General features: G+C 34.6%; 1 protein-coding gene across 1 annotated transcript; it reads right to left on the reverse strand.

Moving 5' to 3' along the window:
* Window positions 1-3,585: 3,585 nt before the first annotated feature.
* On the reverse strand, window positions 3,586-9,747 carry Smp_074430.1 (hypothetical protein). Its single transcript, XM_018797888.1, has 7 exons — window positions 9,634-9,747; window positions 8,349-8,456; window positions 8,243-8,307; window positions 6,302-6,392; window positions 5,228-5,455; window positions 4,223-4,270; window positions 3,586-3,826 (listed from the first exon to the last, which is right to left on the reverse strand). Exons 2-7 carry the CDS (start codon window positions 8,394-8,396, stop codon window positions 3,638-3,640), a joined length of 669 nt encoding a protein of 222 aa, XP_018652885.1. The 5' UTR covers window positions 8,397-8,456; window positions 9,634-9,747; the 3' UTR covers window positions 3,586-3,637.
* Between the last annotated feature and the right edge of the window lie 5,032 nt (window positions 9,748-14,779).

A 14,779-nucleotide genomic window follows, 5' to 3' on the forward strand; every position in this document is an offset into this window, starting at 1 on the left:
CAGACTCACACATCAATTAACATAGTGGATTAAATGTCTAAATTTCTGAGTACCTATATATAATAGAATAGTTGAATGGGCTTGTTACAAATGCTCTTGACGATGGTTGTACTAGTTCTCCACGTTTTACCTCCATACAGTAAGACTGTCTTGACTTTTGTATTGAAGATTCTGACTATGGTACATTGAAGACAAATCCCAAAGTAATAAAATGCATTAGACATAGATAATATGATATCAGAATAAATGAATAATTCATAGAAATCCAGACATGTGGATAGAATGGATGAACAAAGTTCAGATCAATGTACCTATTGGAATGTTCCGGTTTCAGGTATATGATTATAATTCATCCACAACCTTAAAAACACAGAGTATTCACAGTCAATTCATTTGTTTGTTTATATGATGTCTGTTTGAAGGTAAAAAAGCTCTGAATTAAAGAATAGTTTAAAGGATTCCATGTTTAAGCCTAATGCTTAATGAACATCTACTAGATAGAGTAATAGTATCCTTTTGGTAAGCCATTAATAAAACCTAGATATCTGTTGATTGGAATACTGGATTATAAAGATATAACATTTTAGTTTATTGTTATTTAGTTTTCCATGGTGAATAATTCTGAAATCTATAATTTGAAACCATATGAATCTTTCATGAAATAGCATAGTTTACACTGAATTGACTTCAGTGTATTTCTTAGACATTTAGATAGATTTAGATTCACGTACAGGGACGCTTCATCGACGAACAAAGAGGATCTGATGCAGATGTAAAGGCGAGGACTTACAAAAAACAAGGACCGCATTCTTACAATTGAAGAACATATGAAACTCAAAACAATTATCAATCAATATCAAAGTTACAATCTTCAATATGAACATGAAGACAGTTAGTTCTATTGTATGGAGATGAAACGTGGAGAACTACTACATCCATCCTCAAGATAGGAAGGATTTTCGAGTACAGAGTTGGATGGAGAATGTTGGTGTGCAGCCTATGCTCCTCCACGAGGGGTAACAGGACTAAGTAAGTATATATGGTTATTTAGCACAACTGTACTAAAATAGACGAAAAATGTATTTTGTAGTAGACTGATTATCATTCTCACAGTGTCTATGCAGTTATTCCTAATTGAAGAGAACTATGGTTTGAGTGGTGGACTTAATATACATTATTGTGGTGTGTACTACTTATGTCGACATGAGTAATATACAACACTAGTCAGGAATAGAATGTCTAGTGGCAGAAGATTGAGAAGATTGAGGTGTTAAGAACCGGAACCAAAAGCAGAAACAATGAAGTCTGAGACAATTGATTGATATTTTGTAAATGAAGTATTTACTATATGGTCCTCAGATTTTGCTAAGACGTTCTGCAATCTTATGTTCATATACAGTCGATTGTCCCCACTTGTGTTCTACTTCACTACAATATTTCTTGTGTGCTCTAGTTATTAAGTAGATGAATGGAGTAACAGATATATCTGAGTCTTATGAAATAGAGTCAACAATCTTCGTATCTAATCACAAAACTGTTCAAATGAAATACAACACACACTGATGTTGATGAAAGGGGACAAGTAAGAGAGTGATTGAGAAGGGGAATCCATAATGATTATGATCTTATACATAGTAGACCAATAGCTTATGTTTGTATCACATTTTGATCGTGATTGTTATCATGAGTTTGTTATCATTTATTGTTACCTTTAAATGAACCTTGATCTGATATAAGAGTATGGCCTATTTTGAAGAGTACAAACCTGAATATTCTTATTTGTATCAATGTGATCAAACTTCAATACATATTAGACGTAAACAAAGTATTCATTACAACTCCATATAATGAATGAGTCTATATTGGATCTGACTAGGAAGTGAGATCAGTTCATTCAACACTACAGGTAAGCCTCAGTCATCCGTATCCATAATGTATAAATTCCTTGTTCTCAATTATTCTTTCACTGATTCCAATCCCACACATATTCAAATACAAAATATAAAGTTTGTTTGCAAATCATAGTTGATTCTCACTTGTACTGTAAATAGTAAATATGTAATCAACTATACATAACTAGTCAAAGCAAACAATATTTAGATTTAAGGAAACTTCAATATATGATCTCTGCTTCTAAATAATCTATTCATTGAAGTCTTCCATTTTCAATAGAAATTGGTTACTAACACTTGTCTATCATCGATTCTCATCTCTGCATGTTGATGACATTTCACAAACAAATTCAACAAGTTTTCAAAGGATTCTTTCATATTATTGTACATCTGTATCTGTGTAACTAGACTACCGGACGAATGATGTGTATCAAACTGAACATATAGCCTGTTAGTTATCCAAGTAGTAGAACACTGACTAAATGACCAGAAATAATGATCCATAAACCAGTACGAATAGTTCAGAGTCAATGATGAGTTCTTATTTGTCTAATGAGATAATAGCCTCTCACCTAACTTAGACGGTTTACTCCAGAACGCCAATGTAAACCTCCACAACACTAATCATTTACTTCAGACAAACTTGGTTTATATACAAACAGACTAGACCTCATCACACACCATAAAATACAAAATAACAATAATACAAGATCAAGCTAAAAGTGGCTGTGATTGTGAGAGATTGTAACTAACAGATTGAGGATAACCTTAGGATGGTAAATCGTATGATAGTAGTCAATAGATCAAATGGAAGCTTATAAATAAGAGAGATATGAATATGCATATAGACATAATGTCACTGATAACAAAAGCTTTATCATAACGTTGAATGGACTGATCCTCACTCATAATTCCTGTCCAAGAAAATAACTGGATTATATTTTGATCCTGACTATATACTTTTTCAAAGCAAACATTATTTAATAAAAATCAATTTCTTCCATATGATTTTCGTCTACTAAGATCATAATAATGTTCTCTGGATTGTAACAGTTGGATTCATGAGTCGATCTAAGCTAGACCATTATTGGACGACAGCCTCGTCCTAGTATGAGATTTTTCAAAAGTGCGCATCCACGATCACACACGAGAAACTCGAATCTAGGACCTTTGGTCTTTTGAGCTGACGCTTTATGTCTAAGCCACTGAGCCAGTATCCGACGGTGTCAGTGTCTAACTTCGATCGATCCATAATCTTTATCAACCTATATCCATAATCAATGTAATGTACAGCTGAATCAATTCGATTACTTGTATTTCTCGCATATTGCTATTATTCTGTATGAGAATACGCCAATGAGAATGAATAATAGCTTTTGTGGATCGTGAGATGTTGAGAAAGGTTTAGACAGAAGGTATTGAAAAGCTATTTGACACCTGTTCCTCCAGTTATATCAATCTAAGTATAATACCCATGTTAGACTACGTCGTCTTCCTGAACACCGTAAGTGAACTTTGCTTATAGCAGTGATAATGACAATGATCCTTTTGATATAATACTCATCTAAGTAGACTGATTGACTAATCGACACTGAATATGGATATCATCATTGAAATCTCAACAACAACAAAAAACACCATCTTGTACGTCAATCTGTAATCCATCAGAAGAAAAAAAGAACACACAAACGCTTTCATGATTGATTCGATATTAAATCAACAAAAGAAAAATACGCATCGGTTAACTATTCAGAGTTCAATTCAAACTGGATACTACAGTTTCCAGTCATGTTGTAGACCTTCCATATACCAGTATTGACTGATAAAGATGAAGAGAATACGGTATACAATATGATAGCTGCCAGTGAATAATCTGGATATAAAATAAGATATCTTGATTTGCCAACAGTAAAATGACTTATAAATATTGTGATCTGTAAAATAAATAAAACATACATCAGTTTAGACTTTGATTATTTGAAAATATAATGATAATAATGTCCTGATACGTTCCGTTTTAGTATGGGACTATTGAGCAGTGCGCATCCACGATCCCACACGCGGCATTTGGACCCAGGACCTTCGGTCTCGCATGCGAAAGCTTAACCTCTAGACCACTGAGCCGGAATCCGATGGTGTTAATGTGTGTTAATGGTTGCGCAACCATTCATCCATTGTGTGAGTTAGATACCTGTCCACTGGTCATGGCTTCTCATCACAACTACAGGAAATCATATTGGAACAATGTATAATTCATTTAAGAAAAACCAGTTCACTTCTACTTCAGAGTGATCATTCTATAAATGAAAATGTACATAAATGTAACTCACAATGAAGAACAGGATTTGTACGCCTACGTAAACACCGATCGTTGGAAACTGAAAACAAGAAAATGTGTTAGTGAATTTACATTGAACAATGCTCAATTATGACTATATAGAATTCAGTCAGTGTGTACTTCTGGATGATAACGGAAATACGACCAAGTTTCTTCAAAAGCTTATCTATTCATTTCATTATGTAAAGTGGATTATGTTTTCATGTAGGACCTTTTGCTTCAATGTTATACCAGAGTCTTTCTGCCCCAACTTGAACTTATATATAGTAGCCTCAATGGTAAGCCAGTTAGTCTATCACATCAAGTTCCTAATCTACATTAGACAAGTTATCCTCAGCAGGAAACAGGGGTAGATAGATCAAGGACGTAACACAAAGCTTGTTTATTACTTCTGGCATTGAAACTCGACTGTGTTCACGTTGGCCCCTTTGCTTCAGTTTTATACCAGAGAGATGATCATACAACATTCTCCAGAGTGGATGTAATATCTACTTGTGCTACGTGAGTGAACATACTAAATCACTTGAAGATGACCACCTGACATGTTAGAAAGATGCATGTCATGTAGCAGGATATACAACTACGAAAAACTGCAAATTAACCTCTAACGGACTGAATGATTCTTGGATTTGACCTTAATTCTCTTCCCAAAGTTCTCTACGCTTTTATATGATATCAATGTTTGTGATTATTTTGCTTTGTCGACATGAATATCTCTGCTCTTGTTAATCTGGTCGACGTCCTAATATAGTTGACTTGTCTACCACTATATGATGTTAATTATACCAATTGAAAACCCACATATATTCTGCATACAATCGAAATTTAGAAGTTGAGCTAACATAATACTTTCGACTTTTGATTGATTTTACCCAGAACTCAAATGTTTGGAAATGTTGGATTCGAACTAGGTTACAGTTAATAGTTTACGATTTGGAACTAGATTCAATCATGATTACGTAATTTATGAATCAAATTATTTAGTGAATTAGGATACCTTGCATTGCAAAACACTGAGCACAAACCCGACTACGGCAATTACAACAGATAAAACCAAAAGGGATATTAGAATATTTATTAAGTGATCGACCGAATCTGCTTTAATCGCTGCACCAATCAGTAATGCAAATGTGAACAACACCAAACTGATTCCAAAGATTGCAAGTTTGTAAAGAATACATAACTCTATACTCCAAACTGCCATCGCTATTGCCATGAAAATAGACTGAAAAATAAGAAGGAATGTTATACTTTTAACAGAATATATTCATTCATACATGATTTTGTTGTATATTAATGCTGATAATGTATGAATTCTTTCTCTGAAGATGACTATTTCAAATTTGACACAACTAGTTTACTGATCTATCGAAAGTGTTCTCTGCGAAATCATGGTGGAAATTGTGTGTATAATTTTGGAAACTGAAGTAAATAGTACCAGTTTGAACACTTTTGATATTCAGGAATTGATGTGATTTCCGATTTGATTGTCCTAAACAGACTAGTGACCCTCATTTACACATCGGAAACATGAAGTTCAGTGAATAGATCTGGTTTTTGTTTGCAATGGATTGATTATCAAGATTGGATTTATATTTGTTTTGACTTTCATGCTGATTGAGTCTTGTGCAAAATAGTCTCTGTAACCTACAACAAAGGTGCTATTGTGGTGTTGGTTACTTATATCCACATAAGTAGTATATGGTGATGGTCAGGTATGGAATGTATATTGGAAAGAAGAGGAACGTAGCGCAATCGGTATGAGAATGCATGAACAATGAAATGAGCGAAGATAGACTGTAATTTTAAGTCGGAATACATTCGATTGTCTCCACCGGTGTTCTGTTCACTACACTATGACTATGAGTGAAACGTCTTACATATCAATCTCGACAAATCGAAGATTTAAATTAATCCGTAAACCAGTCAGTATTCCGATTTCGCAAATCTCTTCTATGACATAAAAATCAGTCACGTTGGATTACCATCTACAAGCAGTACGTTTTATTAAATTGGATTTTTAGAAAGAAAATAGGCAAATATATGTGAAATGATCATTAGAAATTCTTACATAAATAATTACAAACACGACATTCAGTGGATATTTCTCACTGATCTTCTTCACGAGAATAATCAATAGTGCTATGGCAAATGCAATCAAACTACAAAATAAAAATGGAAATAACTGTTGAGCATAACATGTTTAACTCGAACTGTAGCTTATCTACGGCTACTGCTGCTCTCAAATCTGGTCAAAGTTGGGGGTTTTGGAGTAGGATTGACAACTTCATCTCGTGGAAAACAACCTTGGTAAAAAACGCTAACTAGAATAAACAATTTTAACCATTTAAATTCTCCCCTATGTGTTTAAGAAATAATTATTACACCTCATGATGAAATCCCAGATTCTTCGGAATTCACAAGGCTGATGTTCCTTCTAACAACTAGAGCAACAATTTTTATAGGTACATGGAGTGTCCGGAAAATGTGAGAGATCGGGAAGTCCAGTCAAATAGCAACAGGAATAAGGAGATACAACATGGCGGTGGGTAGGTAAGTAATAAGTACGTAATAACATGTTGAATAGTGGATAGATGTTGGTAATGTAATCACAACATGCTGACGAAGAATAATCTGAGGATGAGAGTTAGTCGTTTTATTCACACACACACTCACACAACAATTGAAGCATTCCGTGAAAATTAACTGTGTTTGGCAATCACAAATTTATTGCCTAACTGATTTGATTGTCGTTTACTTCAAAAGTATGTTGATTATTGTACTGTGGCACCTCAATTTATATAGTAAATGATTTATATTGTTTACTCTGAACATACATCTTTTGTTATATCCGAATGAGTAGAAGATTGTACTACTTATGTTTCGTGACATAGTGTAAACGACCTGTTCAGAGGTGAATTAAACATAATTCACTTTCAAACAGACGTTCTATAAACAAATGAATGGAGTAGCTATGAGATCGCCAGCATATTCGACTATTGGTACTTTATTTATGTCCCATATTGAGTGGCTTATTCTTTCCAGTATCATGAGAAAGTGACATGTTCAGATCTAATATGATTTTGATTGTACTAATAATATTCTGCATTGTTACCAGTGTATTATATAAAGTTGTGTTAGTTCAATGTTGGGGATATTCGCATACTCTGAAGAAGTGGCTTACATCAGGTTACGAAACCTCAGAAATACGATTTTCTACTCACTTGGATAATAATAATAATACAATTTCTACCCAATGCTCAATTTATTTGAACCTATTAATTTCATCCGAAGCATTAATTCCTGCTGTTTCCTGAAGTTTAAATCCACTTGATACAGTTTACTCGAATATTCCCATTGTTGCTCACCATTGCAATTCATCAGTCTCTTGTTGGCTTATGCGCATACTGTGCATTGTTGATAATTACTGAGTAATTGTATTGCTTTGCACAAAGGAAATATGTAAATACTTTCTATACTACAAACTATGCATTCATTCAATGGAAAGATTCAAGTAAACAATACCGAATGAATCCAATCAATCTTATGTTTCTGTTATCCAGCTGAATAATTGTTTGACAAACATAAATTTTCAGTATATTATAACGACCGGAGTCAGACAAAGCTGTCTACTATCCCCCTTCCTCTTTTTTGCTGGTGATTGACTGGATTATGAAGACTTCGACATCTGAGGGTTAGCACGGAATACAATGGAAATCTCAGAATCAGTTGGATGATTTGAACTTCGCAGATGACCTAGCCCTCCTATCTCAAACACACGAACAATTGCAGATGAAGACAGTAAATGTAGCAGTAGCCTGTGCATCAATAAGCCTCAACATAAACAAAGAAAAAAGCAAGATTCTCAAATACAACACGGAGAATAATTTGTTAATAAATGACAAAACGTACATGAATAAACCAGCTACAATGGACGGTATCTGTTGGCTATTGTCTCGAAAATGATTCCCACTACATAAAGACAAATATCATTATTCATTCAATAATTTACATTATTGACGAGAGCATTATGATGAAAAGTGTTATTAATATTTGTATTACAACAAGTATAAGCACCTATAATTGTGAATGACTTTCAATGATAAAGTACAATTTACTGTTTCGGTATACGTTGATACAACACGTAAACGATCAACATGTTTCATCACATTGACTCTTTCCCATTCAGCATTTTCAACAATAGGAACCATTACTTCCAAGATTTGTCTACAATAAACAGTAAAGTAAACAGCAAATTTCAACTATTCATTGATGAATATTCTGTAGTGAACGAGATCACAGATGAGTTTAACTAAATGCTTCAAAGAGGAAGGTTTGAGTGTGGTGTGTGTTACTGATATCTATTGATATCAGTAGTATGCATCATCAATCGGAAGTGAAATACCTGGAGACAGAAGATTAAGTAGATCGAGGTGAAGAGAACGAGAACAGAGAATGAACAATGAAGTGTGAGACGATTGATTGACATTTTGCAAATGAAGTATTCACTGTATGGTTCTCAGATTTGGTTGTCCTCACTGGTGTTCTTCATCGCTTCAACACTATCTAGTGTCATATTATTAGTTGGTTTACATCCAATTACAGATGTCAAACGCTTAGTTTTGACTTGATAGTTTCAGATAAATTGAGCATTGGGTAGAGAGTTAACAAGAAACATATTTTTCTGTTATATCCCTCTGAGTAGAAAAATTACACTTCTCATGTTTCGTGACTTAATGCAAGCTACTTCAACAGAGTGAATAGACCTGGTTATTCCTGTAGTGAAGAAGAACACAAATGGGGACAGTCGAGCGTATCTGAGAACCATACAATAAATACTTCATTTACAAAATGTCAATCAATTGTCTCAGACTTGACTGTTCCTTCTACAAAATGTCAATCACTCGTCTCAGTCTTCATTGTTTTTTCAATTCTACGCCAATCATTCTTTGTTCTCGTTCTTTCTTCTCTCGCATTTTCTTAACCTTCTGCTGTCAGGCATTTCACTTTCGAATGATGCTACATACTACTTACATCTGTCGACAACAGTAGCACATTGCTCACGTATTTATGATTATCAATTATTTCAATAACCTATTGAAAACTAAATTCACTTGATGTTGTTTACTTGTATCTTCCCATTGTTATTTAGGACTGCAATTGAACAGTCTCTTGTGACCAGGAAGTCCGCACTGTATGCACATCCACCAACAAGAGACTGATCAATCGCAGTCCTAAATAACAATGGGAAGATACAAGTAAACAACACCAAATGAATTTAGACGTCATACCATTGCACAAGGAGGTGGATGTGACAACTCAGTAGGTAGGTGGAAAACGCGATGGAAGAAAAATTGAGAACAAGGAATTTATACATTATTGATACGGATGACTGAGGCTTACCTGTAGTGTTGAATGAACTGATCTCACTTCCTAGTCAGATCCAATATAGACTCATTCATTATATGGAGTTGTAATGAATACTTTGTTTACGTCTAATATGTATTGAAGTTTGATCACATTGATACAAATAAGAATATTCAGGTTTGTACTCTTCAAAATAGGCCATACTCTTATATCAGATCAAGGTTCATTTAAAGGTAACAATAAATGATAACAAACTCATGATAACAATCACGATCAAAATGTGATACAAACATAAGCTATTGGTCTACTATGTATAAGATCATAATCATTATGGATTCCCCTTCTCAATCACTCTCTTACTTGTCCCCTTTCATCAACATCAGTGTGTGTTGTATTTCATTTGAACAGTTTTGTGATTAGATACGAAGATTGTTGATTCCATTTCATAAGACTCAGATATATCTGTTACTCCATTCATCTACTTAATAACTAGAGCACATAAGAAATATTGTAGTGAAGTAGAACACAAGTGGGGACAATCGACTGTATATGAACATAAGATTGCAGAACGTCTTAGCAAAATCTGAGGACCATATAGTAAATACTTCATTTACAAAATATCAATCAATTGTCTCAGACTTCATTGTTTCTGCTTTTGGTTCTCTTTCTTTACTCCTCAATCTCCAACTACTAGACATTCTATTCCTGATAAGTGTTGTATATTAGTTATGTCCTTTATGAATATCAGTTCTTTGACGAGGGTAGTCGAATGTACTCGTGTATGGGAAGATTGTATATCAGTATCAACTAACGAATACGGCACATCACGAGTTATTTACTTGGTAAGCAAAACATTGAAATATTAATTAAGAATATTTACGATATAAAACCACCGTATTGTAGAATGTACATCATGACTTCGTGTTCAGAATTAGCTGAGAAACACTTTTATAGGTGAGAAAGGTGACAAAAACGATTCCAGATAACATAACCAGTAATTTTTTAGTAGAACACGAGTGTACTAATGTGTAAACAACCCGGTTTATTTGTTCTGTATCGTGTATTTTTCGTTTTTCTACTAGAACTGTTTAGTACCTATATGATGAAATCGAAAACTGATAAGCATTAGACTGCTATTCTCTTCATCCTAATATGGGGTTATCGGTCAAGAGGTCCTGATTCCGACTCCCCTTGTCGTGCTTGTATTTCAGCAATGCCGGTAGACCTCATACTAGGATTTACAACTGTCTAGTGCTTCTTGATTTCCGGCGGTGGTCTAAAACCACTTCGTATTTAAATACTACTAAGATCCTATGATTCACGAAAAGCCCTATATTCATTTGTTACTAAACAACAAATACGTACATCGAAGTATACCATTGAATTTGAAGATCTTCCCCAAATGTAACACATGTAACAATTACTCTGCCTGATTTCTGTGCTTTGATATATACACCTGTGTTCTGTAAATTTCAAACGATGTTAGAAGCATCATTATCACTTTTCACATTATATTCTGCCGAAATCATCAAACTTATTATATATTGTTATGCTAGTTAGTACAGATCAAGAGTGAGTCTAGTGGCATTTCCAAGTGTAATATTTATCAAAAAAGTATAGTATTGCCATGCCATTTTCTATGATATCATCCAAGAGAGATCGCTTCTACTTGATATAGTGGGTCAATCAAATATCAATAAAGTGATAAGCACACGCAAACGGCTTTCAGTTTTAGGAAATAAACTACTTGCCATTGGTTGAATATTTGACTTTACCGTCTGAATGACAAGATAAATACATATGAATCATTGTAAACATATTCGACGATTTGGTTGACCAATGAAACTTCTTACAACGATTATGGTTTCCTTACTATAGTATCTGGCTTGAGGACAAACCTATAGGAAGTCTGTGTATTAGTATTGGAATCGGCGATTGATTGACACAACGCTATTTACATACTTGACTCGATGAGATATTTTAATGAATTAGAATATTAATATATTTGTTACTTTTCTTTCTAATCCATAGATTGTTGTAATTTACATTCTTGATGTAAATGAAGTAGTGAAACTTCATCAGTTGAGATGGCTGGGATACGTGTTGCATATGCCCAACCACCGACTGCCCCGACGTGTAATGTTCTATGGTGTAGGAGTAGGTTGGAAGAAATCTAGGGGCGGCCAGACCAAAACGTGGCACAAATCCATGAAGTTACTGACAATTGGACTGGGCCATGTTGGTAGGTGTAGACTACCTGGTTGGGATTCGCGAGATGATAGCAACTGATGAAATGGCTCAAAATCGTTTGTAATGGCGAAGGTGCATCCACTCTTTGTGTTCTCCCAAATTCCAATCTTGTGAATCCTTCATCTCTCTATCTTTTCTCTCTTTCCAAATTTACTTCACTGCATTATACACCTTAAATAACATCTTCGAATCCTATTCTTTCTGATTACTGCTTATACTCTTACTACTTCTACTACTATAGGATTTGAATGGAAAACTGCATCTCTGTGTTAATATGGTATGACAACTCGAACTGATGTACGTACGAACGAAGTTGTACGTTGTGACTGACTGACATTCTTGATTGTAAATCTAGATAACGTTTTGATTGACAGAGATTTGTCGTGTTACATAATCCCGACCATTGCTGCTACCTTGACGTGGTGGTCGGGCTTGCCTATCGTGATGATCCAATCGAGCTATGCTGGCTGGAACAATCGTTCCTCAAGGTCCCAACATGCCAGACAAGTCGGTTGAAGAGCAATAAGACTAAAAGCAGCAATCCCAAGGTCCGAAGGCGAAGTCGTACTGCCGACTGTACAGAAGTGTGACGGCAGTATGGTGTTTCTTTCAGACAACCAGCATAACAGCGATGCTACCTTCCCACAAAGAGGGGTGGAGTTAGAAAAGGTCGACCCTAAAAATGCACACCTTGCCTTATCCCACGGATTTCCGTCTCCGGCGGTAAGGTTACATAATAAATATGTATCTTAATGATTGAACCGTATGAAACAGAAATAATCGATTTTATTTAATCAATCTTTAACTTCTGCATATGAATTTATTTTGGTGGAAAATTGAATTCACTGAAATCTCTCTTGATAAATGAACAATCCTGATATCATACAGGATTAAACCTTCTTAGAAAAATACTGATCAAGAATAAGGTATTCATCGAGACCTTTGACACGAATATATAAAGCTTACAAATCTATAATCATTGATAACCTCAGAACCGAAGAAAACGATTCACATAGATATTGATTTCTGCAATAAAAAAGTGGTCATTGCGAAGAGCATTTCCAACAATAACGACCTTGAAATCAAGGTTGTCCAGCCAATTTATTCCCAACAATTTACCCAATCCCATATAGTTCTATCCATTTGATCAAAATCTCAAATATAGAACATTTGTTATAACATAAATAAATATAAGCTTCTTGGGAATAATACTCAACTAACGAGATTGATTCAATCAATTCGATTATATTAAAGATAATATTTATCAGATAGTGAATAATGTGTATAACCTATGTTATACCCTAGGGAAGACGTAAGTACAGGTAACTTCCAGGACCTATTAATGGACTATTATTCTATATTCTTATGGCTTAACTATTCAGTGATTAGATTGTATGTATCAATATTCATCTTATTATAAGCTTCATTTTGACCTATGCATTATTAGTATTATACGATTTACTGTTCCTAAATTATATTCAGTTTATTGATTATTGTATCCCACATTCACTGTCACATTTGGCATGATCTTGTACAAATATTATTTTGTATTTTATAGTGTGATGTGGTCTGTCTGTGTGGTATATAAACCGAGTATGTTTGAAATAAATGATTCGCAAAGCAGAAGCTGTAATTGGTGTTCTAGACTCAATTGGAAGGACTAGGCGGATAAAGGACGCTAGACTATTCATACCAGTTGAATGTCATTGATTTATCAAATTGTTAAGATCGGAAAAGTCGTATTTCCATTGGTGAATAATTCACATGATAAAAAACCGGACAAAGAATCAATAGTAAGTTGTCATACATCTATCTTTTTATAAAGTCATACGAACGTCAAGACAGTTAAGTTGCAAACTATCAATCAATTGTCTCAATCTTAACAATTCCTTCTGCAAATATCAGTCCATAGTCAGTTGCGTTTCTTTTCGTTCTTTCCTTATCGGTCTTCTACTGAAATACATTCAATGCCCGACCTTCGTTACATACTACTTATGTGGATATAGGTAAACCACACCATAGAATTAGGAGAAAAACAATCCATCATAATACGAAAGTAGAATTTCATTTTTTCGATGATGTGCTGGAAATTGGTAATGGAATGGCTGCTTGCATACTGGCTAGTCCCTCACAACAACCAACCTGTTTGCTGTTACACAATAAATCAATCGTTGCTCCAATCAAACAAGTTAAGATGGGCAAAGTTTTAAAAAAGAGCTTCCCCAATTTCTGCTATGAAGTTACTTTTCCATACAGATTTGATGACTGTGTTATATTATATTAGGAATACTGAGTGTCGACACAGTACTTTCATAGGTAGTCGCCAAACTGTAGTGCATCATTATACGGCAATTGAGAAGTGGAGTTATAGTAGGTCTGTATACAACCCAGAGGACTGGACTTCGAGAGGTTTACGGAATGCACTTTATCTTGATACCTAGTTCGAATTTTCTATCCTATTGAATGGAGACGATTCAAAGAAGACTACCGAATCTCCGGAACCCGTACCTAAGAATACTGAGTTTGAAGTACCTCTTCTACACTTATACAATTTGAAATGTTATTACAAAGACGTTATTCGTCAATGTCGTCTTTTTGGTCTAGCTGAACTCGGAAGGGAGTTACTACAAAAACTAACGACATATATACGCATTAGGGTTCGTTTTTAAAAAAAATACTAACATGATAATAAATAAGATTGTTGATTTGATATGTTATTTCTGTAAATAATGATGTATAGAATTAAAGACTCAGGACTCAGTAGCTAAGTGGATAACATGATAGCATTTGATGGGAACGGTACTGGGTTCGAGTCCCAAAGTGAACATCAACTCTGAGATGCAGGCACATCCATCTGACGAGTCTCAAATGGGACGAAATGCACATCCTGAATTCCACTGTTAGCCACTATCCATCCTTCCTTATGAAGCTT

This window comes from Schistosoma mansoni, chromosome 6 (assembly GCF_000237925.1).
Source record: "Schistosoma mansoni strain Puerto Rico chromosome 6, complete genome".
In the NCBI taxonomy this organism is placed as follows: Eukaryota; Metazoa; Platyhelminthes; class Trematoda; order Strigeidida; family Schistosomatidae; genus Schistosoma; species Schistosoma mansoni.

What these genes read in the sequence shown, in the direction of transcription:
- Smp_074430.1 (XM_018797888.1), bottom strand. Translation starts at nt 8,396, where the DNA reads ATGAAACATGTTGATCGTTTACGTGTTGTATCAACGTATACCGAAACA. An exon ending in TCGTGTTTGTAATTATTTAT is followed by an intron (nt 5,456 to 6,301) that starts GTAAGAATTTCT and finishes CTTATTTTTCAG; the next exon opens with TCTATTTTCATGGCAATAGC. An exon ending in TCAGTGTTTTGCAATGCAAG is followed by an intron (nt 4,271 to 5,227) that starts GTATCCTAATTC and finishes TCTTGTTTTCAG; the next exon opens with TTTCCAACGATCGGTGTTTA.